Consider the following 27,258-nt stretch of genomic DNA (forward strand, 5'->3'; position numbering starts at 1 on the left):
GCTGTGGTTTTTGCCTCTGTCCTTCGTGACCCGGCACTTCAGCCTGTCTGCATTCCCTGACCAGCACACATTATCCTGAGGTCATTATCCTGGCTACTTGCCAGAAAATTACATTGAAGTTGAAGTGCCCAGGGTCTCTCAGCAGACCTGTAGGACACCACACTAGGTCCTGATACACGGTTGATGTCTTCCACGTCGCATGGCTCATCGGAATAGCATTGGTCTGGGGATCGTGCAGCGTAGCTGCTTTGAGCAGGTGCTGTTGCTGGTAGCTGATCCCCGTCCAATTGAGCTGTGCCCCTGTACCGTGTGTTAGAGACCCCTCAAGCCTGTGCTGGTGAAGGGCTAGAGCTTAGAAGGTGGCTGTAAGGGTTCTAGAGTTGCCCATGTAGTGGCTCCTTCCCTTTGCTCAAGTCACTGCAGTGGCTCCCTGGAGTGGACACTATTGTGAAGGTGCTGTAGGACCCACAGACGGTTTTTATCCCTGTTTGCTTCCCTTGTCCCTTCTCTGATGGCAGCCCCTGGTTTCTTTTCTCCTCTGATGGCCCCAACCTCTTGATCTTTGCGGTCACACCTCTTAGGGTGCCTATGAAATGTTAGCATTCAGATGGTTAGTGTGGGGGCTTGTTTGAGTTGTAGTGTGTGGGGCTGGGTGACTTGACCTTATTTTTCCCCCTAAAGATTTTTTTTTTTTTTTAAGTAGTGTCTACACCCAGTGTGTGGGGCTCAAGCTCATGACCCCGAAGTCAAGAGTTGCATATTTTACTGACTGAGCCAGCCAGATGCCCCTTGACCCTTCCTTATAGCAGATACAAATGTGTGGTTCAGCTATTTTGGAAAGTCCTGTTGCTTTCTGACCAACCTTTTCTGCTTCTCTGCTTCAGCTGCCACCTGAGCTGCTGACTCACAGCTGTATATCTAGCCATAGCCCTACTTGAAAACCACAGGCTGGGTACCCAGGTATCTACGTGGATTTCAATGTCACCTTGTCCAGCTACCTGGAGCTATCATAACAAGTTAGCATTCAGCAGATGGCTTCAGACAACAATGTATCATCCCTGTTGTGGAGGTGGGAAGTCCCAGATGGGTGTGTTGGCAGGACCATGATCCCTCTGAAGACACATGGGAAGGTGTGCCTGTTTCAGGCCTCTCCTACCTTCTGGCAGTTTGAGGCCTCCCTTGCCTTGTGGATGCAACATACCAATCCTCTGTTTTTACGTTATCTTTTTTCTGTGGGTCTCTGTCCCTGGGAGACCAAATCGCCTTTTCATAAAGACACCAGTCATATTGGACTAGGGCTCACCGTAATGACCTCGTTTTAACTGGATTACCCCTGTAAAAGCCCTGTTTCCAAAGGTCACATTCTGTAGTGCTGTGGGATAGGACTTCAATGTATCTTTTGGGGCAGACACAATTCAATCCATCCTTAACAGTGTCCAAAACTTGCCTTCCCCAAATCTATTCTGTAGAATATATTAATTTTCTTGAATGGCAGCCGCATCTACTCCATGTCCCAAGTGAGATCATGGCAGTGCTGGGTGGCCTTTACATTGTGAGTGGCTGACAGACCCCTGCCGCTGGCGCCACGAGGCTGTCTACCTACCTACCCACCACCTCAGTCCGCCCGGTCTCCTCCTGTGCTGTCCTGGCAGGCGGGACTTGGCATCCACGGGTGCGCCGCACTTCATGGCCTACCGGCAGCCCTCTAGGATGGACATGAGGGGCACAGGGCTGGCAGGACGCAGCCCTTTTAGGACTGACCCTGGATTGGGCTCCCTGAATGTCTAGGTCCTTAGCTTACCCCCACTTTCATGCCCGTTTTCTCTTCCTCTGCGTCCCGCCCCCCCCCCCCCCCCCCCCCCCGCTCTCCTTCAGAGCCCAGATCTTCGGGGACTCCGAAGGGAACACCACTGCCCGCCCAGATGCCCACGTCTCCCCGCCAGGGCAAGATGCGAGCCCTGGCACGTGGGGGCCGCGGAAGTCCGCCGGCCGGCGGGATGCGCCGGAGGCCACCCTCACGCGCGGCGGCAATCGGCGGCCGGAAGTCCCGCCCCGACGCCCCAGGAAAGGGAAGGAGGGGACTGCGGAAGTAGAAAAAGGACCGGCTGCGGGGGCATCTCTTCACCGACGCGGTCTTTGGTCTTGACTCAGAGCCCGCCCTCGCCGTCGACCTCAGCCCCTACCCCGCTCCCAATCTGGCCTCGTCACCCCTCCCACGCTGCCCGGTTCCCTCAGCCTTGGACGCTATTGCGTCCTTGTCTGACTTCCGGGCGACGGAGGGTCGCGTGCGGCTGCTGCAGGTGGTGGACACGGAATACACCGCGGACTCGGTGGAATGGTGCCCGCTGGAAGGCCGCAGGCACTTGCTGGTCTGCGGCACCTACCAGCTGCGGAAGCCAGAAGACCAGCCCGCGGACCCCGAGAGCAAGGTGTGTGGTGTCCTCCTGGCCGTAGGCGGTCTCGGCCGCGGCTTTCTAGGTCCGCGCTCCCCAAATGGCGTTTCTCGAGTAGCTAAGGCCCCAGAGTCAAACTCTCTTTTAGGAGAGGTCTCAGGAAGGACGAGAAAATACTTCAGAGAGGCAGAGCCGACCGCAAATGTTGAGACGTGTCTGGCCTGTTGTGGGGGAGGCAGGAACAGAAAAGGCTGTGGAGTCACACTAGGAGATGAAGATGTGACGTTTGCGTTGTGGCCAGAAGGTAGGTTAGAATGGGCATCTTGAAAGTAAAATGTACCCCATATGCAGGCGTGGCTCAAGCTTATGAATGAAGCCTAGAATAGAAAGAAAAACGGGAATTGGAAGGAGCCGTACCTAATCTCTTGATGGCATCTATTCAGATCCAAACCAGAACACTACTAAGCATGAGAACTGGCACTCCAGCAACAGGCCTAGGTCAGGACGCTTCCGGGCGGACTGGGTCCTGTGGTGACCCTAACCATAGCTGGTCCCTGTTAGCTCACCTAGAAGGAGCATTGTAGGGGCACCTGGCTGGCTCAGTCCGAAGAGCATGCGACGCTTGATCTCGGAGTCATGAGTTTAATTGAGCCCCACGTCGGTGTAGAGATTGCTTAAATAAAACTTTACAAAAAAAGCATTCTGGGGGCGCCTGGGTGGCTCAGTCGGTTGAGTGTCCGACTTCGGCTCAGGTCATGATCTTGCGGTTTGTGGGTTCGAGCCCCGCGTCAGGCTCTGTGCTGACAGGTCAGAGCCTGGAGCCTCCTTCAGATTCTGTGTCTCCCTCTCTCTCTGCCCTCCCCCCTACTCACACTCTGTCTCTCTCTCCTTCAAAAGTAAATAAACATTAAAAAATTAAAAAAAAAAAAGCATTCTGAACTGAGTCTAGCAGAGTTTATCTACTTATCCGTTAATCATGTGCAAAAGAAGAGACATTTTTTCCAGCTCAGAAAATCAGAGGTGCTGCTTTGAGGCCGAGTTCCAGAGCCTTGTCAAGCCTTTTCTTTCCCTTGATTCCTTTTCCCATCCCTTGGGTTCCTCGATATCTATTAGGGTAATCATAGAGCACGTCTGCATTTTTTTGTAGAGTGGACTTGACCCTGACGAGCCTCCAAGCCGTTTAGGCCGTCTCTACTTGTATCGTCTCAATGCAGACAGCTCTGCTTGCCCCCTGCTTGAGATCCAAAGAAGAGATACTTCTGCAATCTTGGACATGAAATGGTATAACTGTTAACAATTCCTCCTGTCTGGGACTTGTCGAGTATTTGTTCATTTAATCAGGGGAGACTGATGCCTGTCAGCATTCAGTAAGATGGGGAAACGTCTGAACTTTGGGTTCATTTCTTTATTGTCCTGCCCACCTGTTGGCATTTGGAGGCTACTAGAGACTTGGGCTCTTTTCATTTCTGAGTCCTAGGGTTGGTATCAGTCTGGGAAGTGATGCTAGTTTTCTGATTCGTAAGCTGGGGAATCTTGAAACAGAACTGTAGGCTACAACGTGGTTTTGGAATTGAAATTTAATAAGTTACTGAGGTGCATAATGCTAACCTGTGTTCTGGGCATATCCCGTGTTCTGACTGACACGTGAATTCTCTCCCCAGGTGCCATGTGCCGGTGGCCGGCCATGCCCTCTTGGGTGTGGCAGATGCTGGTGGGTCCATAGAACTGCTCCGCTTGGTGGCATCTGAGGTCAGTGACTAGGGCGAGGAGTTTTTGGGGGGTGGAAAGAATCTGAATGGAGAGGGTTTGGGCAGGAGGTTGTGCTGATATAAACCTTTTGGTGGGATGGTTTCCGTTCAATGGCAAATCGTATAAAACATTCTATTTTTTTAAAAATGCTGACTTATTTGTTTTGAGAGAGAGCATATGGGAACATGAGTGGGGGAAGGGGCAGAGAGAGAGGGAGAGAGAGAACCCCAAGCAGGCTCCACGATGTCAGTGTGAATCCTGATGCAGGGCTCGATCCTAGAAACTGTGAGATCATGACCTGAAGCTGAAATCAAGAGTCAGAAGCTTAACTGACTGAGCCATCCAGGTGCCTCTGTCATATAACACTCTAAATTAGTATGCAATCTATTTTAAATTATTTGGTTCTGCATCTGAATTTGAGAAGAGATCAATTTATGTGTCACCAGCAGAAGGGCTGAAGTGACAGGGTATTTATTTACCTGTCAGTGGATCTGAAAGTTCCTCTGTAAGGAAAGCTGGACCAGCATTCTTAGGTTGATGATGCTGGGGCCAAGAATGGCCGTGAATTTCTTATGTGAAAGTGGTGTTTCTCAGCCATAATTAGGAAGGCAGTTTTCTATGTGACTTTTTCAGAGCATTTGGTATTGATCAGCACCACATGTTTGCAAAATGACTGCATCTGATTGTTGGAAGAGGGAGAGAACAGGGAAGTAAACAGCCCACAAGACCGAGCCCTGACTTAGTGAGAGGGACACACACTGGTCCAGGGGTGTAGGTGGGACTGGAATGAGTCCACTTGCTGTTGGATTTATGGCAGCTGAGGGCGTGTGTCTAATGGACCTCGCCGGCCCGCTGAGAGCAGCTGCCCTATCTCAGGAGTGAGGGAGGAAACATCCGAGGAAGACTGTGGGCCCATCAACCGGGATTCTGAGCAAGAGTAGATAAACCCCAGAGAGGACACTGAGGAAGCAGCCTGCTGGGAGCCTTTTGATGGACTTAAGCACTGTTCAGATACTTAGGTAATATAAAAAAAGCTTACATAAATCATAGGAAAGAGAAACAGCATTTAATGGCTAGTTGTGGCTTCTGAAAAGGAAACTGGAGGAAAGAGCCGGCTGTCTCTGTCCCTGGAGAGAGAATATGCCAGCATCCCTTGAGGCCTGAAGAGATGGAGAGTGTGTCCCAGGGGTGCTTCTTGGAGTCTGCGTAGGCAGTGTGGTTATGTCTAGGAATGAATGGACAGCAAGGGGGTCTGAAAAACAGATCAGCTTCCCCCAAGGTCACATGTGGGAAAGCCCTTCTGCAGGTGCGTCAGCTCCTGGAGGGCAGGAGCCAGTTGTCCAGTGTCTTCTAATTCTGCCGTGAATGAGGGGCTGACCCGTTTCGTTCACCTAGTAGGCGATGAGGGAATGATGGCTACCTGAGCTACAGGCGTAGTCTTTCCAAGGTTCTGGGCTGTTTCCTTCTGATAGCGTTCTCTCTCCACTAGAATGCGTACACACTGCAGCCATTTTCCAGCTTTGCCCTGGAGAAGCAGTGTCTGGCCTTGTCTCTGGATTGGTCCACTGGGAAAATTGGAAGGTAAGAGCCGGTGTTGGTGAGGGATCCCGTCTTTCCTCTGAGCTTTCGTTGCTCTTTTCATGCGAGGGAGAGTTGAAACCTTGCAGCAGCCTTGACTGGGGCTTCCTAGACTCAGGAATGTCATTACTGGTGCTCATCCGGAAAGAAACAATTCATCCTTTTAGGTAAAAGAGACAGTGTTTTCATCAAGAGAAGCTGACGTGGGTTTATTTTGACAAGTTATGTGCTAGTTTTGATTTCTGCCAGATGCCCAAACCTGTTAACAGGCACATCCGTGCATCAGGCCCATGGACAGCCTCTCCCATGACACGTCTCGGGATGCCACCAGTCGGGAACCAGAAGTGGGTGATGAGTTTGGGTCAATGAATAAATTCAGCTGGGTTTCTCCATTGGTTCTCTGTGTCTAGGGCCAGTGACCAGCCCTTGAGAATCATTAGCAGTGACTCCAAGGGGCAGCTCTACCTGCTAGAGGTGAATGAAGAGGGGCCTGGGCTGCAGGAGGTGGCCATGTGGCAAGCCCATCACTTTGAGGCCTGGATTGCGGCTTTCAATTACTGGCAGACAGAAATTGTTTATTCAGGTTGGTACTTCTCCCCTGGGGATCGATCCTAGGAGGGAGGGAGTGAGCAGGTGAGGCCCAGGTCAGGGCTGTGACTCTGGACATGTTGGGATCGTGAAAACCCTTTGTGGAGAATGTATTTTCTGGGGCAAAAGCTGTTAGTTGGTACTCAACACTTAGCTATTCCTTAGAAAACAAAGCACACCTGGCCGTGGGCATTGGAGGGCGTTGGGGGACACTGCCCCCAGTGTTGGAGCAGCCGGAGCCCTGCCTCCTGCCGTGTTTGCTCCTGCTCCGAGAAATCCAGGGTTCCCACATTTTCCATTGCCATTTCTGGGTCCAGTGTTGGCCTTGTCACGTTGGATTTCAGGCTGTCACTCCTCTCTTGGGTCCAGTTTACCTTCCCAAAGAAAAGCCTGAGAGGGGTAGAATTGATTTCCTGACATTGTGAGTGGTATGTATTGGGGGTGCTGATGTGAGGACGAGAAATGAACACACCTGACGTTTGCAGGAGCCAGGTAGCTGAGCAGCCTCTCTTCCCCAGGTGGTGAGGACTCTTGGGAGATGGGGGGTGGGGGGCACGGGACATTGGCCTCTGAGAGAAGACAGAAGGGGAGTCGCTGGATTTGCAGAGAGGCAAAGAGAAGATCTGACCCTTGTTTCCTTTTGCGTCTAGTTGCTGGTGTACAGTGAGTCGTGAGGTCAGGGACGTTCTGTTAGACTGTCCGGAAGCTCCGTGGCCCACCCCGCTCCGCCAGAAGCACTCTTGGGGAGGTCCTCAGTGGCGGCCACGGTGCCTGGTCCAGGGAGTACCTCTCAGCAATGCTCCCACGCCGGCCTCCTCCCGGTGCAGTCTTTTCTCTGCGTTATCCCGGGCTTCCCTCTTCTTTCTGATTGCTTCTCATTCCTTTGCTGGCTCCTTTCCCTCTGCTTGAAAGTGTTCCTTGTCCTCTGGCCTGTCTGGGTGCTCTTGTTGCTCTGCATTGTTGCTCTTTTGATTCCAGCTGCTCTCTCTTCCAGAAACAATTGCATTCTGGTTGCTTAAGCAGACCTTTTTTGCTTGTTTGCTTTCTTTCTTTCTTCTTTCTTTCTCTCAAGGAAATTTTACTAATTTATTTTGAGTAATTTCTGCACCTAGCATGGGGTTTGAACTCATGACCCTGAGATCAAGTTAAACACTCTTCAGACTGAGCCAGCTGGGTGCCCTAGACCTTTCTTCCCCCTGAGCTCTTGATGCCTTTATCTTGCCAGCTACCAAGCACTCTGCAAGGATGCTTCCGGGGTGGGGGGGATGGGGGGCAACTTCAGCTCAGGTCATGATCTCATGGTTACTGAGATCGAGCCCTGCATCAAGCTTTGCACTGACAGCATGGAGCCTGCTTGGGATTCTCTGTCTCTGCCCCTCTCCTGCTCATGAGTGCTTTCACTGTCTCACACACTATCTCTTTCAAAGATAGATAAACAGGGGCGCCTGGGTGGCGCAGTCGGTTAAGCATCCGACTTCAGCCAGGTCACGATCTCGCGGTCCGTGAGTTCGAGCCCCGCGTCAGGCTCTGGGCTGACGGCTAAGAGCCTGGAGCCTGTTTCCGATTCTGTGTCTCCCTCTCTCTGCCCCTCCCCCGTTCATGCTCTGTCTCTCTCTGTCCCAAAAAAATAAATAAACGTTGGAAAAAAAAAAAAAAACATAGATAAACATTAAGATGGGGTGCCTGGGTGGTTCAGTCGGTTGAGCGTCCGACTTTGGCTTAGGTCACGATCTCACAGCTTGTGAGTTCAAGCTGCGCGTCGGGCTCTGTGCTGACAGCTCGGAGCCTGGAGCCTGCCTCGGATTGTCTCCCTCTCTCTCTGCACCTAACCTGCTCGCATTCTGTTTCTGTCTTTCTCAAAAATTAATAAAACATTTAAAAAAATTAAAAATAACGTTAAGAAAAAAAAAAAGGATGCTTCCTGGGCATTTCACATGTGGATCCTGGCTCAGGCCATTGTCCCTGTGTTGTCCTGTTGCACACAGCTCCTACCTAATGTCCCGACCCCAGGGCAGGGTCTGGCTGCCCAAATCAGACACAAGCGTCCCCTCACCCCTTCCAGAAGTGGGAGTCCTAATGATCTTCCAAGCATCTCAGAATTGGCCATCTCTTTCTCTTGCCACCTGTTGGGGGCACTGTCTCATCTCCCGGCAGAGCCCTGAAGGATGGCCCTGCATTCATTCTTGAGCCTTTCTAATCCTGCCTCCACACTGTAGCTAGAGCGATTGTTTTAAAACATGCGAACTTGGGGTGTCTGAGTGGCTCACTCAGTTGAGCCTCTGACTTCAGCTCAGATCATGATCTCACGCTTCATGGTTCGAGACCCACATCGGGCTCTGTGCAGACCCCTCAGCCTGGACCCTGCTTTGTATTCTGTGCCTCCCTCTGTCTGCCCCTGCCCTGTTTACGCGCTGTCTCCCTGTGTTTCTCAAAAACTTAAAAAAAAAAAAAAAAAGCTGCAAACATGCAAACGTTATCACACTTCACTCGTGGTTAAACCCTTTGCAGCTTCTCTCCAGAATTCTTGGTGCAATCCCCCCAGCGACATGGTGGCTTTGCATATCGGGTCCCTGCCTACCTCTCCAGCCAGTTTTGAGTGATGGCTTTTTCCTCACCCATTCAGTGTTCTCTCCAATCTCCATGCTTAACCGAACTGTTCTTTTTTCCCCAATCTCCGTGTTAGACCACCGGTTTGTTCTGCTTTTCTGGCAGGGCTCAGCTTAAAATCCTATCCTGGAGATACTGGCCCGGTTCAACCCCTTGTTGCTGTTTGGGCTCATCCTCATTGTGTCTAATGCTCATCTTCCCCTGACAGCTGGGTCCTTTCTGCGTTTTTTGCTGTCACACTGTGAACAGTCTCAGTGACAATAGAGGTTTAATTTCTTGAGGTCTTCTCATTCTTGGATTAGTTCTACCTTGAGACTCAGCTAATTCAGAGCCAAGCATAGTGGAGGCTGTGATGTTGTAATTCAGCACCAAGTCGTTTATTCAGTGAACGTTTGTTGAGCATCTAATATGTGCCATGCGCCGCTATAGGTGCCAGAGACACATGAGCTAACGAGACAGACAGAAGCCCTGCTTTCCCTGAACTTACACAGAGAGGAGACGGGCAGTGGTCACAAAGCATGACACAGAATGAGTGAAGAGAGGGCACAGTGGCTCAGAGGTGAGAAGTGCTTTGGTGGGCTGTGACTGGGGGATTGGGGTGCTGTGGGCAGGTGCAGCCTGTCTTGTTACAGAGCATGGTCATGGTGGACAGAGGTAGGGCAGGAGTGAGCCTGCTGCATGAGGACAGCAAGTGGCTGTGTGGCCAGAATGGCAGGTGGCAGAACAGAAGGTGAGATCAAAGTTCACGTGGCCTTGCGGGCCTCAGGATGGACTTTGGCTTTGGCTCAGACTGCAACAGAAGCCATAGCAGGATGTTGAGCAGAGGGGTGACGTTTTCTGACTTAATGTTGCAGAACAGAAGGGGATCTTTTTTCCTAATGTGTCGAGTATAGACTGCAAGGAGACGAGGGCAGAGCCTGGGGACCTGCCATACAGGTGGTGGCAAGAAGGCCTCAGACTGAGTTGGGAGCAGTGCACGCTAGGGAAAGGTGGTAGGACTTTGGTTGTATGTGTGAAGGTGGCTTGTCAGGATGTCCTGGTGGATGGATGTGGGGTGTGAGACAGACCAGCGTGTAAAGAAGCCAGTACCAGCTTTCTCTGCAAACTTGCCACAGGACGGCAGCTCAGATTGGAGGCTCACCTGCAGGTGTCCTGCCTGGCTGGACCGGTTCTATTGGTCTGCGTAGCTGTAGGTCATGTTCCTCCTGTATCCCTTCTGTCTGTCCTAGGGATCTGCAGTGTGCTCAGTGAGCATGTGTTGGATGGGCGGAGTGGAGCAAAGGTGGCTAGGTGGTGGGTGGGTATAAGGAACGATACATGGTTGAGTGGATGGATGGACGGACAGACGGATGGACGGAGTGGTCAGACCTAGGTGTTTTTCTTTCGCTCTTCATCCTCCCTGTGGGCCCTGCTTTTCAGCCTTTCTCCCCTTCCTTCGAGGTAGCCACCATCACACTATATCTTGTTGCTGTCTTCAAAGACTGGTTATGGATTAGGGTGGCGGCTCCCTACCCTTCCTGTTTTTTCAGATTCCCTAAGATAAGCACAGAGGTCCTTTTACTGTAAGGTTACAAAATGTACTTCTCTTTAAAAAAAAAAATTTTTTTTTATTCTTTATTTTTGAGAGAGAGACAGAGAGCATGATCAGGGGAGGAACAGAGAGACAGAGAGGGAGACACAGAATCCGAAGCAGACTCTAGGCTCTGAGCTGTCAGCACAGAGCCCGACTCAGGGTTCGAACTCACGAACCAAAAGTTCATGACCTGAGCCGAAGTTGGACATTCAACCGACTCAGCCACGCAGGTGCCCCAGGTGACTTTAAGATAAATGGAGGTGTGCTGAAGGTTCCAGAACCTTAAGAAGTGCTTGTGTTGGGCCCCTGGATGGCTCAGTCAGTTGAGCGCCCAACTTCGGCTCCAGTCTGATCTCACTGTTCGTGAGTTCAAGCCCCACTTTGGGCTCCGTGCTGACAACTCAGAGCCTGGAGCCTGCTTCGAATTCTGTGTCTCCCTCTCTCTCTGCCCCTCCCCAACTTGCACTCTGTGTGTCTCTCTCAAAAAATAAACATTAAAAAAAATGCTCGTGTTTGCTGTCTCCTGTATATAGATCCTGTTCTGAGTTCCTTGATAAGGCAGCTCTGGTTTGTGGCAGCTAGGAGCCTTGGTTGCTGGAGCCTGAACAGAAGGCACTTTAGCCACATGTGACCTGAAAATTCTTCCGCTGACTTCTTGTCCTTCCCTTTCATTCCTGTAGGCTGAGCTCATCAGCCTTTCCTGTCTTCCCTGCAGGTGCCCTCTTCAAGTGTGAAGACACAGTCACAGCACAGGCCTCTCTCTGGGGTGCTGTTTCTGGAGCTCTTCTGCCTGGTGCCAACCTGAAACCACCCAGGAAAAGTCCTTCACGGGGATTTCCTCACAGGCATACATTCCCTCCCTGAGAAGCGGCTGCTTCCTGTCGTCAGTGCCACAGTCAGTGGGCGTTTCTGTTTCCACACAGGTGGGGACGATGGTCTTCTGAAAGGCTGGGACACCAGGACACCTGGCACATCTGTGTTCACTAGCAAGAGGTAAATTCATCAAGGGGCCGGCCCTAGGCATGTACCACCAGCCTTCCCATCCCTCCTCCACGGACTTTCCACCAGAGACGTGTCCCTGTGTGCGCACTCGCTCAAACCTTGCACTTTGCCTGTAGGCACTCCATGGGTGTGTGCAGCATCCGCAGCAGTCCCCATTGGGAGAACATCCTGGCCACGGGAAGGTGAGTCTCTTAGGGTTTGTGCACAGGGGTCCATCTTGCGTCTTTTCCTTCATTTTCTCATGTTGACTGTTGCAGTTTTTAATTGGACCAACTCTTAATGTTTACTTATTTGTTTTTGAGAGAGAGAGAGAGAGCGCACACATGTGTGCACGTGGGGGGAGGGCCAGAGAGAGAGGAAGACAGAGGATCCCAAGCAGGCTCTGTGCTGTCACACAGTGCCTGATGTGGGGTTCGATCCCCTGAACCATTAGATCATGACCTGAGCCGAAATCAGACATTTAACCGACTGAGCCACCCAGACGCCCCCAGTTGGACCAACTCTTAAACCAAAGTGTAGGTATCTGGGCTGGGGAAAAGGAACTTTGTCCTAGAGGAATGAATGGGATGGGCCTGCTTGGGAGATGTCCCCCCTGCCACCTAGGGAATAAGTGGGCATTGACTTTCCTTTATGATCCCTGTGCTGGATGGCTTTCAGCTACGACGAACACATTCTACTGTGGGACACTCGGAACATGAAACAGCCTTTTGCAGACATGTCCGTGGGGGGCGGAGTGTGGCGGCTCAAGTGGCATCCTTTCCACCACCACCTGCTCCTGGCAGCGTGTATGCACGGTGGCTTTAAGATCTTCAACTGCCAAAAGGCGATAGGTGAGTAGGGGCCTTGGGGCAGTCAGGCCTGGGGTGGGGCTTCCCAGTTTCCTGCCCCCTTGCTCTGCCAGTGCTTCACTTCTGCTCACGCTGCCTTGCTCACGCTCTGTGAGCAGAACCCAGCACTGGTCAGACCCAGCTCAGACTTGGGCCTGAGCCCCAGAAGGTGGCTGGAGGGAAAGGGCAGCCCTGCGGGCCTCACTCTGAGTTCGTGCTGCGGGAGGGCCTGGGAACCGCCAGGCCCACCACCGCCTTTCTCTGGCCAGTAAGTCTTCACTGTCAGGACCGTTGCACATTTTCTTCTCTCTTCGCAAACGCCCAACGCCCCCTTTCCCTCCTCATTCTCCCTTCGTGACTCCACCTCCCTCCTCATCTATACAAAGAAGTGATTAAGGCACCACCTCTCCGCTCTGCAGGCCTGTCTCCTGTGTGCTGGGCCACGCCCCAGGACTTCCTGTTCTGCAGGGGCACAGGTGCGCTGCCCTGTTCTCAGCTGAAAGCCCCGTGAGGTCTCTTTTCTCACGTATTTGCTGCTTTCGCTGTACCCCTTCACTTTTGGGGTGTGGAGTCTTTTCATTCACCTCAGGGTGCTTCCTCATTTCCCTCGTGGTTTCCTCATTGACTCATTGGTTGTCCATCAGTGTGTTGCTTAGTTTCCACATTTTTGTGACTGTCCTGAATTTTTTCCTGTTCCTGATTTCTAATTATATTCTAAGTTTACTGAGGCTTGTCTTGTGGCCTCAGACGTGGTTGGTCCCAGAGAGTGCCCCACGGGCTTTTGAGAAGAGAGTTCTCCGCAGCTGTGGGTGGAGTGCCCTGTTCCCATGTTCTCTGGGTTTTCTGTCTGGTTGCTCTTTTAAATCATCTCTACACCCAGTGTGGGGCTCGGACCCACAACCCCAGAATCGAGAGTCACAGGCTCCACCGGCTGAGCTGGCCAGGTGCCCTGGTTGTTCATTATTGAAGGTGGGGTAGTGAAGTCCCCTACTGTTACGGATGTATCGCGTCCTTCCTCATTTCTGTCCGTTTTTGCCTCGTGTATTGTGGGGTTCTGTTAGGTGCGTGTGATGTCTATAACGTTTGCATTTCCCTAATGTATAGACTCTCTTCATTGTCAGGGTCCTTACTTATTTCCAGTAACTGTGTTTGAGGGTCTGAGCCGTCTGGTGTCCTCAGAGCCATTCTCGTTCTCTCTGGCTGCTCTGCGCGCTGCGACTGTACTGCCTTTTGCTCTCAGTCTGTCGATGGCGTGGAGTCTGCAGTGCGTCTCCTGTACTGGGTCGTGGCTCTTTGTCAGGAACATTATGGAAGTGACATTCTGCCTTCTTTAATGCGTTTCGTCAGGAGGCACAGGATGCCACTTTGTCCTTTCACTGCTGATGTTAATTTGGTCACTTGGTTAAGGTCTCCCCTCGGTTTCTCTGCTGTAAAAATACTGTTTTCCCCTGTGTGATTAATAATAACTAGCCTGTGGTTAGAGTGAACCTTTTTATTCCTCATCAGACTTCCACTCAAATCCATTAATGAGTCTTCCCTGAATGAAATTATTACTATAATTGCAAAATGGTGATTTTGTAACTATTATCATACTCTATACATTTTAAAATTAGCATTCACTTTTCTCCCATATATCTGTGTTTATTAACCATGTAGATTCATGCATTTTTATGTCATTCAGTGGGTCATAATCTATTATAGTCATCGTTCATTACAATGTTCTCATTGTCCTAGACTTTTCCCATGAAAACCCCTTAAGCTGTCTCCTGTGTCCTTTTCACATGTCCCTATTGATTTTTGAGTACTTCCTCGCTTTTTGGCACAAAACATTTCACATTAATTTTGTATTTTGCCTCTCCCATACCTGGAATCAACTATTTCTTCAGGTGTCCTGGGTCCTCTTAGTGGCGAGTGTGTTTAGAATCCAAGATCTGGTCATTAGTTGGTCTTACAGCTACTAAGGTGTTGTGTATGGCTGTGTATGTGTATGTTTACGTATAACGTGTACACATGTGTGGTTATACGTATGTGGATATGTTTGTGTGTATATACGGTTACATAACCATGTGTGCTTGTGTGTATATGTGTGTGTCCACATGTATGTATGCATATCCCTATTCCATGGTGTCTCCCTTCTCCAGTGAAAAGTTGCTCCCAGCAAACTCTTACTTACACGCTTCACCTCACAGAGTTGTTACTGTGCTGCACCTAAGACAAACCTGTGAAGGGAACTCAAAATGCTCTTACAGCTCTTTTTTGTGAGATTGATTTGATATTGTCAGAGTGCTGTGTTCAAAGGTTACTTGGAAGTGGGTTTTTATTTATTTGAAATACAATTAGGTTTATTTGTTTCCTTTTTTAAAAATTATTTACTTATTTATTTTACACAGGTTTTTTTTTTTTTTTTTTTTTTAATGTTTATTTTGGAGAGAGAGACCAAGCACAAGCTGGGGAGGGGCAGAGAGAGGGAGACAGAGGATCCAGAGCAGGCTCTGCATTGTCAGCACAGAGCTGAATGCAGGGCTTGATCTTGTGAACTGTGAGATCACGACATGAGCCAAAATCAGATGCCCAACAGACTGAGCCACTGAGGTGCCCCCATATTTCTGTTTTTATAAATTCTCTTTGTCCATCTTTTGCCAATTTTTCTTTCTTTCTTGTCTTTTTTCCCCTTGATTTTACAGAGTTCTTATATATTAGTGTATTAGCTCCTTACCTCTGATATACATTGGAAATATATTCTCTTGCTTTATTGTCTCATTTTTGCCTCTGGTGTCCACCCCTCCCCCCAAGCAAAAGGCGCTTTTTTTTTTTTTTTTTTTCTTAAACACATAATCTCTATGCCCAACGTGGGGCTTGAACTCACGCCCCCGAGATGGAGTTGCCTGCTCTACCAACTGAGCCAGCCAGGTGCCCCAACGGCGCTTTTTAATGTAATCACATTTATAGATATTTTTTCCCACTGAATCTTCTGCATTTTGAATATTAGTGTTAAAAAGCTTTTCCCCTTTCACACTCAGGTTGTAAAAGAATTTACTGGTGTTTTCTTCTAGTACTTGTAGCGCCATGTATTTAGTTAGAACTTTGGTCTGTGTTGTATGTGGTGCAAGCAGCTATCCCAACACCATTTATTACAAAGTCCATCTACCCCCAGTGAATCAAGATGCCACTCTTCTTGTGTTCCGTACTTTCATGGCTTTTTTTGTTGTTGTTGTTGTCGTCTTTCGAGTCCCATTGGATGTCTCTTCATGTGTCTGCACCCACTGCTGTGATTGTGGAGGCTTGGTGGTGTCTTTGTAATAGCAGGGTTACTGGCACCTTCACTTTTCCTTTTTAAGGATTTCCTAACTATTCTTGTATTTGAACTTGACATTAACTTATCTTGTCCCAGAAAAAAGTTATTGGATTTTTATAGATAGATAGATAGAGAAATAGAAAGAAAGAAAGAAAGAAAGAAAGAAAGAAAGAAAGAAAGAAAGAAAGAAAGAAAGAAAGGTAGATATTGAAACATTTTAAAAAAAAGGTGGGGTGGGGGGAGCTTGTTGGATCAGTGGGTTGAGTGTCTGACTTCAGCTCAGGTCATGATCTCACAGTTTGAATTTAAGCCCCACATCAGGCTCTCTGCTGTCAGCATGGAGCCCACTTCAGATCCTCTGTCCTCCTCTCTCTTTGCCCCTCCCCTACTTATTCTCTCTCTCTCAAAAATAAACATTAAAAAAAAAGTAGGATTTTGGCTTTTTGTTACAGTTGTGTTGTTTTTCTGTTCTCTGTCTCATCAGTTTCTCCTTTTATGTTTGTTTCCCTTTGTCTCCTTTTTCTAGCATTTTGAGTTGGGAGTACAGTTCACTTTTCTTTATTATTGTGTTTGTATTAAGCTTTTTTTTGTTTTTCTTAAGTTTATTGATTTATTTAGAGTGCTTGTGTATGCGAGCAGGGGAGGGGCAGAGAGAGAATCTCAAGCAGACTCTGAGCTGTCAGTGAAGAGCCTGACTTGGGGCTCGATCCCACAAACCATGAGATCATGAGCTGAGCTGAAACCAAGAGTTGGACGCTTAACCGACTGAGACATCCAGGCACCCCTGCATTAAGTGTTCTTATGTCTGAAATGTTCTCTGATTCAAGCATATTTTTAGGTTGTGAGATGTAATGATCTCATTTTTCAAAAGAAATTCTGTGACTTGAGTTCGTACTTTCCCTTTTGCCCAAGTGTGGTTTCGTAGGATGTTTTAAATTTTTTAGGTAGAAGGACTTTTTTGTCCCTTTGTGTTAGTTTTAGTTTTTATTGCATTATGATCAGAGAGTGTTGCTTGCTTGTACTATTTCTCCTTTGTGGAACTTTTTGATTCTTTGTTGCTTAACATGATGTTCTGTTAATATTCTGTGTGCACTTGGGTAGGAGATATGCTCTTTGTTATTGTTTGACTTGGGGCCCGGAATGGGGTCCTGGGTGGGAAAGCCCTGTGGCCCTGTCTCTGAGTCCCATCCAGGCTACCATGGAGGGACAGTGATGGTCTGGGGCGCTCCCTCCCTTGCTCGTGTTGCCTGAGTGCCTTTCTGGCTGTCTGGGGACGTTCAGCATCTGGTTCCTCTCTGGAGCCTCTTCTGTCCAGGCAAAGCCCTGGCTTCGGGAGTAGGATCTCCTGTGCTCTGGTGGCACTCTCAGCGTTTCCTGGTTCCAGCACTGACCTGGTCTACACTTCTTGGCCTTTCTTCGTCACTGCTCATTTTGATTGCAGTTATTCTTCCTTTTTTTTCTTGTTTTAAGTTTTATTTATTTGAGAGAGAGAGCACAAGCAGGGTAGGGAAAGAGGGAGAGGAAGAAAGAAAGTCCCAAGCAGGTTCCACACTGTTAGCGCAGGCCCAACGGGGGGTTCGAACTCATGAACCGTGAGGTCATGACCTGACCTGAAATCTAGAATCAGACACTTAACTGACTAAGCCCCACAGGCGCCCCTCTGATTGCACTTCTGATGGCTCTGGCCTGGACCCTTGCACTTGGGAGGCATCAGTGGCACCCCTTTCAGAGTGTGTAGCTGTCCAGGCTTACTAAAGACCTGAATGGCCAACAGGCCTTTCACCTGGTGACAGTTTTCTAAGTTCACATCCCCAGGTCACTGGCCACCAGTTTTTTATGACTGCTCTTGCCATGCTTGGCCTTGCCCTGGACCCTAGATTACCTCAGCTTTGGCAACACCTTGTCATTTCTTTTTCTGGTCGAATATTGCTTTCAAACCTTCCACAGCTGAACCTCTTTCCAGTCTTGTCCTCCACCCTCAAAGTTGCTACAGCAACTCACCAGAAGGAAAACCACGTAAACTCCAATGAGTCCTTTCCAAGCTCAAATCCAGACTTTACAGAGCACGCTGAATTCTGTATGGTTTTGACCCTCCAGACACGTGTCGCCACTCCCCGATGGCGTTTCTGCCACATCTACTTGTTTGTGGTTCCCCAGATGTGTCCTGTTACCTTACACACGCTTGTTCTCTGTTTCTCATGCGTCCCTGTCTCTCCCATCTGGCTAACTGCTTTGTCCTCTGCTCTGAAGTCTTAACTGAAGCTTTTGCCAAGTCCTCCAACTTGGAAAGGCACCATCACCCTTGTGCTTCTGTAGCCAGACCGATTCCTTTGTTAGGCACCACAGTGTACTCACTGCAAGATGAAGGTCTGTTTTCTTCTCATCTCTCCACGTCTCAAGGATTCCTTTGCATCGTGCACAATGGTTGCTGACAAATGAGTGACTGCTTTTAGCAGAGTCTCCCTTTGAGAGTGGGCAGGGGCCATCATTTGGTAGTGATGAGATCAGCCTGGGTAACGTCACATTTCCTGTATTCTGTCTCATTCCAGAGGAGAAGCAGGAAGCCTGCACAGTCTCTGCATCCCACACATTGCCCAACTCATTGGTGTATGGAGCCGACTGGTCCTGGCTGTACGTCCACAATCCATTACAGACCTGCCAGTCATGCTGCTCAGGTTCCTCTCCCTGCAGCAACTCAGGAGCCAAAGAAGCACATCTCTCAAACCTGAAGGCTGGGCACCAGTCACCAGCACCGTCTTACGATCATTTAGCAGAGAATGATGAAGAAGGTCATACCATACTTCAGAGCGGAAGCAAACCGAGGACTTCTGTCCAGGCACTCGCAGAGGACATGATGAAGAGTGACAGCCAGCTGCACACTGCAGGGACCAAGGCTTGTGACTCTGACCTCTATCTGGAAGCAGCGAACTTTGACATCAGCTTCCTAACTACTTGCTCCTTTTATGATCATTTCCTTCACCTCTGGAAGTGGGAAAACATCTGAGCTGGGGAAGAGGTTGCTTGGCTTGAAGTCAAAGACCATTTCCACAAAGAAAGTCCAGAGTGCAACTTTGTGAGTGAACTGCTGTCAGACCGTCTCATTGAGATTCCTATGGTAGTCTCCACAGGTGACTGCATACGGCTCAGTGTACCTTCTGTCCACAGTGTAAACAGTCAAAAAAGCTATTGGCTTCTCTTAAATAAACCTTATCGGGGGCGCCTGGGTGGCTCAGTTGGTTAAGTGTTTAACTTTGGCTCAGGTCACGATCTCACAGGTTTGTGAGTTCAGACCCCACATCGGGCTCTGTGCTGATGGCGAGGAGCCTGCTTGGGATGGTCTCTCTTCCTCTCTCTTTGTGTGCCCATCCCCCATTCACATGCAGTCTGTCTCAATAAACAAACTTTAAAAAAAACAAAGATCACCTTATTATGGCACCAGAAGTGCTCGTATTAGCCTCCTATGCAGATAAACAAAAGGAAGCCTACACACATTGAATTGCCTTAGCGTGTCATAAACTTGAAATGTTCCCCATTGTGGCGTTAGTAACCTGAGTAGCTTCCGAAGCTTGGACACATACTAACTCCAGGAACATAACTGGGTTTGTGACTCATCTGACTCCCATAGTTCATTCTTGTCTCTCTGGAAGGAACAGTAGTTGAAGTGCAGGCTAGTGTAGAATTTGTCAAATTTCTACCAATATTCTGTTGTAGGTGATCAGAGTCAGAAAACACATACTTCTATTCTTTATTTTCTGATGAAAATATAGGGTCAGAACATGTAAGAAATTACTCTGTAAAAATGATCATTTCCCAGCTAATCGTGCATTTATTTCAACACAAGAATTTGAGCCCTCCTTAAGAGTTTGTGTTAATGGTATTTAACTAAGGGTCAATTAAATATGAAGCAGAATACGTAAGACTTCAGGGACTATGCACTGAAACCGGGGAACCCAGAGGGGAGACTGTAGACTACGGGAGGTTTTGCCCCCAGGACAGTTGTTTTTCAACCCATAAAGAATATGCTGACTGGTTTCGGGAGTGAAGAATCTGGGGGGACAGATAACCAGTGTTGTCATGTGGCACCATGTGCCTTGTGAATTCTTCCGTGTCTTCTCGCCCTTGGCCTACCTCCCCAGAACTTTTTGGTTGGAAAGACAGTGCTTCCAGTTTCACCGGGAACAGGGCCTCTGTGCGAGCTCTGCCTCGCTCACTACACCTGGATCTATCATGCTGCACCCTTTCATCTCACAATGATCAGATGCCAAAACCAACACCGGACGGTAGCTAAGGTCTTTAATAGGAACAAAACGAAGGAAATGCCTCCCCGCTCGCCCACCCCGGGACCAGCGGTCGGGGGCGATGGCCGGACGCAGTCCGCAGGCACACCCAGCGGCTGCCACTCCTCGGCTCCTAGCGCGGGAAGTTCTTGGGGTACAGCTGGAAGAGCTTGCCTTCCTGCGTGGGCTCAAAGCCGTACTTGTCCAGCTGCTCCGGGTCGAAGGTGCCGTCCCTGTAGTCCTTCTCGATAGCAGGTGCCACTGCCTCCCGGAACAGCTGCTCGGCCGTCAGCGGCACGTCTGTGCCCGCCGGGACGCGGTAGTTCACATAGGGCTTGAGCTTGAAGCCAGCCAGCTCGGGCACCACCAGCTCCGGGACCATTTCCTTGACCTGCACGAACTTCCCGTCGCGGGCGTGCACGCCGGTGCCCTTGGTACCACGGCTCTTATAGAAGGTACGTGGGCCCCGCTTGCTGGTCCACCTACTCATGCGGTCGGCGCCCCGCACCACGATGCGGGCCGCGCCGCTCAGGAGGCCCATGCTGGGTGGGTCCTGCAGGATGCGCGCGTCCTCCCAGCCAGTTCACGCGTACGAGGCCGCCGCCAGGCGAACTCTTGCGGGTCTCTGCAGCACGGCACTCAGCTTCCGGCTCCCGTGGATGACTTCCGGCAGTCCGCGCGGCTTCCGGCGCCGCCAGGCCTCTGCGCCGCTGCAAAGCAGCTCCGATTGGCTGCACTGCGTCCAATGCGCAGCCTCCACCCTGCGAGTGGGCGGGACCTCCAGGCCCCGGCCAATGCGCGTGGAGGTCCGGCGTCCGCGGCGGGGCGGCGGGAGCGCGGACGTCGGCGGTCCGGCGGCGGGGTAGTGACGGGAGCGCGGGCGTCGGCGGCCCGGCGGTGGGGGGTAGTGACGGGAGCGCGGGCGTCGGGCGCGCGCGGTCCCGGTGAGTCCCCGCAGAGCGCCCTGAGGTTCTGGCGGGTCCCGAGAGGAAGGGTAGCCATTAGCTGCCTCACCCGGTGACGGACCCACACCGCCCCACAGGCCCGCGCGGCCCTGCGCTGCGCGGTGAGCCGCCTGTGGGAGGCGGAGCCGTGTCCTCTCGGTCGTCCGGACACTAACCACCGCTTCCAACCCCGACTCCGGTCAACCCCGAGCCCCCAACTCTGAGGTCCCCCAACCCTGAGTCCCGACCCCGCTGCCTGTCAACCCAAGCCGCCCAACTCCAACGGCCTTCAACCCCGAGCCCCCTAACCTCGACGCCCCCTTCACCCCGACACCCGTCAACCCCAACGCCTGTTAACCCCGAGGTTACCCAACCTGATGACCCTCCAAAATGACACCCCCAACCTGGATGGCCACTAACCCCGGTGCCTCCTAACCTGCCGTTTCCCAACCCTGCAGCCCACTTGCGCCCCTTCCCTCTGGCTCTGTGCTGTCCCAGATGGAGAAGCAATGGCTTCCACTTTGCCTCCCTAGCACGCGCTGGGGGCCATGAGCTCTACCCCACTTCAAATGTGCAGGGTGGGGTGCGTGGGGAGACTGCCTGGTCAGGGCACTAGCAGACCACGGAGCTCGGGTCAAGGGCGCTGCTGGCCTTTCAGGAGACTGAGAAGGAAGGGTTCTCCATGTGGTGGCAGAGGACACAGGACATTTGACCCAGGAGAAAGTGGGCTATGACCTTGCATCTGCCTTCTGCATCCTGATTTCTCTGGGTGGGATTTTGGAAGAGATAAATCCTCCCTTGTTGCTGCTTTTCTAAGGGGTCTGGGAGCCACAAGGTGAAGGCCCCAGACCTGGCTCCTCACCTCTAGACAGGGGGAAAGTGAACCAGGCAGGTCCTCAATTCATCATCTCCTGGACCCAACACACCCACCTTGAGGTCAACCACACCGGATAGGAAATCCCCTGACACAGGCCACTAGGTGTTCTCACAGTCTGCTGCCTGGCCTGGCCCCACACACCCCTACCTCACCCCCCAGCCACAGCCTCATCGCCGAGGCACTGGGAGCTCCTGGCTGCACTAGGCCTTGGCTGAGCTGCCCACACCCGCCCTTGACCAGCTGGGAGAGGAGTAGGACTTGGCTGCGGTTCCGGGTTCCTGGGCAGCCATGGGAGAGCTGTTTACAGAGAGGGAAGTGGCTCTGGTGTTTCTCTTCTTGGAGAACACAGCTTTCCACCAGGGTTTTCCTTTCAGTGAAGACATAATTTAAGGAGAAGAGGAACCCAGGAGAAAAGGCTGAAGGCATTGCTCTGCCGCATGAGCGTGAGTTGAGGGAACATTTGCCCTGAACCAGTGCTTCTTTTCACCTTGACTGTTTTTTTTCATTTTTAGCCATGAAGCAAGAGGAAGATGCCAGCCCAGAGGTATGGAACTAGATGGTTCCGGGGATGAATCAGAGCCTCAAAATTCCCAGTTAGGGGTGTTTCTGCATTTGCTCTGTGGGCAGCTCCTTGAAGTTGGCTAAATGTGGGAGAGGTGGTCTGGGCCCCTCTGTCTCCTTGTCGGATCTTGAGGCCACTTCTTCTCTGAGGTCAAAACTCAGTTCCTGCTCCCCCTTAGGACTTCTGCTTGTTTGTTTAAAAAAATTTTTTTTAATGTTTATTTTTCAGAGAGAAAGAGAGAGAGAGAGAGAGTGAGTGTGTGAGTGAGGGAGTTGTAGAGAGAGGGGAAGACACAGAATCCAAAGAGGCTCCAGGCTCTGAGCTGTTAGCACAGAGCCTGATGTGGGGGCTTGAACCCATGAACTGTGAGATCATGATCTCAGCTGAAGTCAGATGCTTAACTGACTGAGCCACCCAGGTGCCCCAGACTTCTTGTTTTGATGGGAGTCTTTTCCTTAGTGGAACATCTGTAGCTACATCACAAAGGCCTTTCTCTATTCCTGAAACAGAAAACTAGATACATTAAAACAACCATGAAAGCCTGAGATGCTCAACCATACGAAATTATATAACTAGATTATGGGACACCTGTGTGACCCTTTCCGTGGATAATCCCTGGTTGTCCCCAAAGCGGTGGTTGAGCTCTAAGGGACACACTTAGTGAAGGGTGTGGTTGTGAGTGCTGTCCTGTTGAGAGCTGAGCACAATTGAGGCCAGGAGAGGCTGGATGCCTCAGCTCTGAAGCAAAAAACTCCCACAGCTTCCATTTGCCTCCTGAACCAAGTTCAAAAACATGGTTTTCTGGACCACTTACTTATTCTGCCTTGAGGAAACCGATATTCTGCTTTTGAGACCCTTTTCTGAATGCCCTTCCATTTCACTGGGTTTTCTGGTGTCTAATGCTGGCTTCTGCTTTAGTTCTTGGCACTTGTGTAGAAACTAGAGAGGATTAACAGGGGCTCCCTGCCCTCTTCTCTTCCTGGCCTCTTGGGAGGAGGTGTGTGGGCACCAGGAGGAATGCACAGTGGCTGCTTGTTTCACTGGTTTCTCTTGCTTGTTTTCATCTTCATCATTTTGGGGGAATCAGCCAGTACCCTCCAGGTAGGTGGCCCCAGCCATCTGCCCACTCACCCTCCTGTGCTCACTTTTCTCTTCCTCCTCCCTCCCTTGGGTCTGGACTTCAGAAGCCCCTAAAATCTCCTTCTTGGGGAGTGGTCGGTGCTGGTAAATAACCTTCCTCTGCTATGAGCTGATATGCCGTGTTCTCAGAATCCAGGTGGCTCCTTGGGGTTGCTCAGCATCGCTGCAGTGCAGGCTTCGATGTGCCCTCGCACGTGGCTGGCAGCACACGGTGTTGTGGGGTGCACCCCTAGTGGCTAGCCGGGTTTGCTCCTCTAGACTTGCATCTGAGGAACTGAAAAGCTGAAGATTGAGGATTCCACACGGCACAGCTGCTGGCCCTGCCCAGCCATCCCACGGGTGGCCTTGGAGGTCGGGTTTCTCTCTCTGTGCTGAGCAGGTGCGCTCGGAGGACCTCAGCAGCCCAGAAGATCACTTCTCCCAGGGCTGCTGACTGCCCTTCTAACCAGCAGCTTTATTCTTGCGACGCTGGGAAGCCAGGGCCATGCCTGTGTTGGCCCTTCGTGACCACAGTGTTCCCTTCCAGGCTGGCTTTTGTCTGGGTCCTGTCCTGCAGTCCTGGGGGCTGCAGTTGACGGAGCAGCGGTCACAGTCTACCATGGTAACCGCCTTATGTGCCTCCTGGTGATGGGTGGGCGCTGGGATTTGTGGGCTTGCTTCACTCCTGGCTGCTCCTGTCACCTCCGTCCCAGCCTGTTGCCGGGGTAGGGAGGGGCTCTGCGGCAGCCTTATTGACAGGCGCTCTGTCTGTCTGTGATCTCACCCAGCTCGTGGGGATTGTGATTGGAGCCCTCCTGGCCCTCGCCCTTGTTGGCATCACTGTCTTTTTTGTGTATAGGAGAGTTAACCGATTCCGTGAGTATCTTACTTCAGATATCCACCTCTGTGGGGAAGGGACAAGGGCTTGGGAGAGTGGGGGAAGGTTCGGTGACCTAACCCCTGTTGTGAGCTTCTAGGAGCAGCCCTCAAGCCTGTGGTGGCTTTTGGTGGGAATTGCTGGCCTGAGGCTGTGCACGCCAGACCTATGGGATTTGAGTATGTTCCCAGCTTTCTAGGCTCGCAGAGACCCTTTTCTGAATGACCTTCCATTTCACTGGGTACGAAGGACTGCGAGTCCTGTTCGAAGGGCTGCGAGTCCTGTTCCCTGTGATCCAGTCTGTGCCAGCCTGGGCCCCAGACGCTGGGTGCCATTCCCTGACACCATAAACCGTAGCAGGGGCAGGATAGGCTCGGTGTGTGTGCCCTACGGGCTGCTTGGCAGAGCCTTCCTGCCTGCCTGTGTCCCAGCCGTGGCTCAGGAGACCCCTCTGCTCCCCTTGCAGGACAGATACAGCCCACTCCGCAGTACAGATTCCGAAAGAGAGACAAAGTGATGTTTTACGGCAGGAAGATCATGAGGAAGGTAACTTGTGCCGCAGGCCCTGTGTTCCTACAGGCCCCAGCGGTGGGGACCCCAACAGCCTGCACCTGCCCTCATGCCACATTGTGGAGTCCTCCTAACGTTCAGAGACTGTTGGCCAGAGCAGAGACGGAGGGCTCATTGGCCCTTTGAGGTGCACATTCGTCTCAGCCAGAAAAGAGGACAGGGTCTCTTTCAGGAATATTCTGGGGTGCGTGGGCACACAGGGTTCTGGCCATGGTGCTGAAATTGGGGGTCCTGCCAAGATTTGGAAGCTAGGAGGCCTCACTTCTCAGTCTGGTGGAGCCCTGCCTGGTCACCCCCAGTCTCTTCCGCTCCCCTGAGGGCAGGAGGGACCCCACACTTCTCAGAGGCTTAGTGTACTTGAAATGGGTGTTTAAAATAACTCCTGGTATTTTAAAATAGTCGCGATTTGTTACTTGTTCTGAATAAGCAGTTAATTCATGTTCTTTGTAGCAAACTCGAAATACCACACAAGAAGCCATGTGAGTCCTTAGGTGGACCTCCTGTTCTCCTGGCCATGAAACAAAGACACACTGGTGCTGCTTGCAGGCCATGATGCTGGCCTAGAGCCTGAACGGGATAGGGCCAGCTTTTAAAAGGCTGTCGAAAGGGGCTGCTGTGCCAGCGTGACAGAGGGGAGGCTGAGTGTCAGCTTTGCAGGCAGAGGGAACACAGGCCTGAGGATCCAGCACTCTGAGAATGCTGGCTGTTTGGTGATACGGCCAGGTGGCACTTCATCGTCACCGGCACCAGGGATGGTTCCCTGTGCCCAGGGCAAGTGGGGCAGGTGGGGCAGGCAGGGAAAGACCCTGGGAGCTGCTGTCACACCTGCAGGCAGCCCAGCTCCTGAGGGCTGCAGTTGACCCCTGAGGTTGACCCCTGAGGCTGAGGCTGGGTCCAGTAGGTCACAGGGTCAGGACTCGGCCTTTCCCTTCACCTTGCAGGTGACCACGCTGCCCCACACTCTTGTGGGGAGCACGGCTGCCCCCCGGCAGCGGGCAAGGAAGAGGACCAAAGTGCTGTCTTTGGCCAAGAGGTACTGGGAATGTCCTTGAGACCACACGTGCCCCAGCTGGCCTCCCTGGCGGGCCCTGGTGAGCCTGCTGGCCATCGCTGCTGCCTATGGCTTCCCTGCCTCTGGGTTTGCAGTACTCCTGCCATCTGCTTCGAACCCCTTTGGGCTTCTGCTCCAGAGGCACGTATCTCTGCTTTGTAGGATTCTGCGTTTCAAGAAGGAATACCCAACCCTGCAGCCAAAGGAGCCACCACCCTCCCTGCTGGAGGCGGATCTCACAGAGTTTGACGTGAAGAATTCTCACCTGCCATCAGAAGTTTTGTACATGCTGAAGAATGTGAGGTGAGACCAGCTGGGTGAAGGCGGCTGCAGGAGGCCTGGGGCTGTGCTCCCTAGGACTGCCCAAGCTAAGTTTACCTTCCCTGGCCGTCCGCACGGCCTCTCACAGCTCTTTCCTGTTTAGTTTAGTATTTGTTTACTAATCAGCATTTCCATCTTCGTGAGGAAACTCAGAGCAGCTATGGGAAGTGTGTGGCTGGATCAAAGCTGCAAGTCTGGGTTCCCTTCCATCTCTGCCCAGAAATCCCATTCTTTCTAGTGGCGCTTCACCATCCAGGAGGGGTGTTCTGTCCACCTGCTTTTGCTTATGTCTTGGTTCAGATTCATAGTCATGGCTCAAGAGTTCTTCGAGCTGACGGGAAAGCAGTTTATGGGAATTCCCGAAGTGTAAGCTTCTGTCCTGACAGTGACTCCAGGTGGCCAGTGCTGCAGGGTCTGCTTCTCTGTGAACTCTAGCCCTGTGGGTCTGACCAGCAGCGCCTGTGGCAGTGGCTGTATTTGCATCAGCCTCTTTGAAATGCTGTCCTTCCTTCTCTCCTTTCCAGAAGGTGTCCCACATGTGCTATGGTTCTTACAGGGTTCTGGGCCACTTTGAGAAGCCACTGTTCCTGGAACTTTGCAAACACATGATCTTTGTACAGCTGCTCGAAGGGGAACACGTCTTTCAGCCGGGCGAACCAGATACCAGCATCTATGTAGTGCAGGATGGGCGCCTGGAAGTCTGCATCCAGGACGCGGTAAGAGCGCCTGTCACGTGTGTGGATGGCCCAAGGGAGTGCAGAGCATGGTGGAGGGTGTGGGTCTGTTGTGTATGTTGTTTGTTGTGTTTCTTTTTTAAGTAAGTTCTACACCCAACATGGGGCTTGAACTCACCACCCTGAAATCAAGAGTTGCATGCTCTACCGACTGAGCCAGCCAGGCGCTCATGTTGTGTTTTTACTTAGATGTCTGCCATTGAAAACATTTTTTTAAGTTTTATATTGAAAAGTTAGTATAACATTTTAAGTTTCAGTTCTTTGGGGAAAATGGCACACTTTGGTCCCGGCATTGGCACACAGCTGCCCTTCAG

General features: G+C 51.3%; 3 protein-coding genes across 9 annotated transcripts in view; 2 read left to right on the forward strand and 1 right to left on the reverse strand.

Annotated features, from left to right (window-relative positions):
- Positions 1 to 199: 199 nt before the first annotated feature.
- DPH7 (diphthamide biosynthesis 7) lies at positions 200 to 19,029 on the forward strand. Its single transcript, XM_027050991.2, has 12 exons — positions 200 to 294; positions 1,876 to 2,044; positions 2,094 to 2,429; positions 3,541 to 3,674; positions 4,055 to 4,142; positions 5,632 to 5,723; positions 6,131 to 6,303; positions 11,204 to 11,308; positions 11,412 to 11,481; positions 11,607 to 11,672; positions 12,148 to 12,320; positions 18,162 to 19,029. The coding sequence occupies exons 1-12, from the start codon at positions 200 to 202 to the stop codon at positions 18,614 to 18,616; spliced, it is 1,956 nt and encodes a 651-aa protein (XP_026906792.1). The 3' UTR covers positions 18,617 to 19,029.
- Positions 19,030 to 19,888: 859 nt separating this feature from the next.
- Positions 19,889 to 20,574, reverse strand: MRPL41 (mitochondrial ribosomal protein L41). Its single transcript, XM_015087531.3, has one exon. It carries the CDS (start codon positions 20,428 to 20,430, stop codon positions 20,023 to 20,025), a length of 408 nt encoding a protein of 135 aa, XP_014943017.1. The 5' UTR covers positions 20,431 to 20,574; the 3' UTR covers positions 19,889 to 20,022.
- Positions 20,575 to 20,697: 123 nt separating this feature from the next.
- Positions 20,698 to 27,258, forward strand: part of PNPLA7 (patatin like phospholipase domain containing 7) — a 63,581-nt gene continuing 57,020 nt past the window's right edge. For 3 of the 7 annotated variants that reach the window (XM_053204286.1, XM_053204287.1, XM_027050966.2), the window contains exons 1-8: positions 20,699 to 20,833; positions 22,223 to 22,254; positions 23,939 to 24,013; positions 24,180 to 24,267; positions 24,735 to 24,814; positions 25,780 to 25,871; positions 26,052 to 26,192; positions 26,767 to 26,926. In XM_053204286.1, the coding sequence (XP_053060261.1) occupies positions 22,225 to 22,254; positions 23,939 to 24,013; positions 24,180 to 24,267; positions 24,735 to 24,814; positions 25,780 to 25,871; positions 26,052 to 26,192; positions 26,767 to 26,926 (666 nt within the window). In that variant the 5' untranslated portion in view covers positions 20,699 to 20,833; positions 22,223 to 22,224. Of the gene's footprint in view, positions 20,834 to 20,927; positions 20,956 to 22,222; positions 22,255 to 23,938; positions 24,014 to 24,179; positions 24,268 to 24,734; positions 24,815 to 25,779; positions 25,872 to 26,051; positions 26,193 to 26,766; positions 26,927 to 27,258 lie in introns of those variants that run through there. The other 4 variants (XR_008290787.1, XM_053204288.1, XM_053204289.1 and 1 more) reach the window with 3 other exon arrangements.

This window comes from Acinonyx jubatus, chromosome D4 (genome assembly GCF_027475565.1).
Source record: "Acinonyx jubatus isolate Ajub_Pintada_27869175 chromosome D4, VMU_Ajub_asm_v1.0, whole genome shotgun sequence".
In the NCBI taxonomy this organism is placed as follows: Eukaryota; Metazoa; Chordata; class Mammalia; order Carnivora; family Felidae; genus Acinonyx; species Acinonyx jubatus.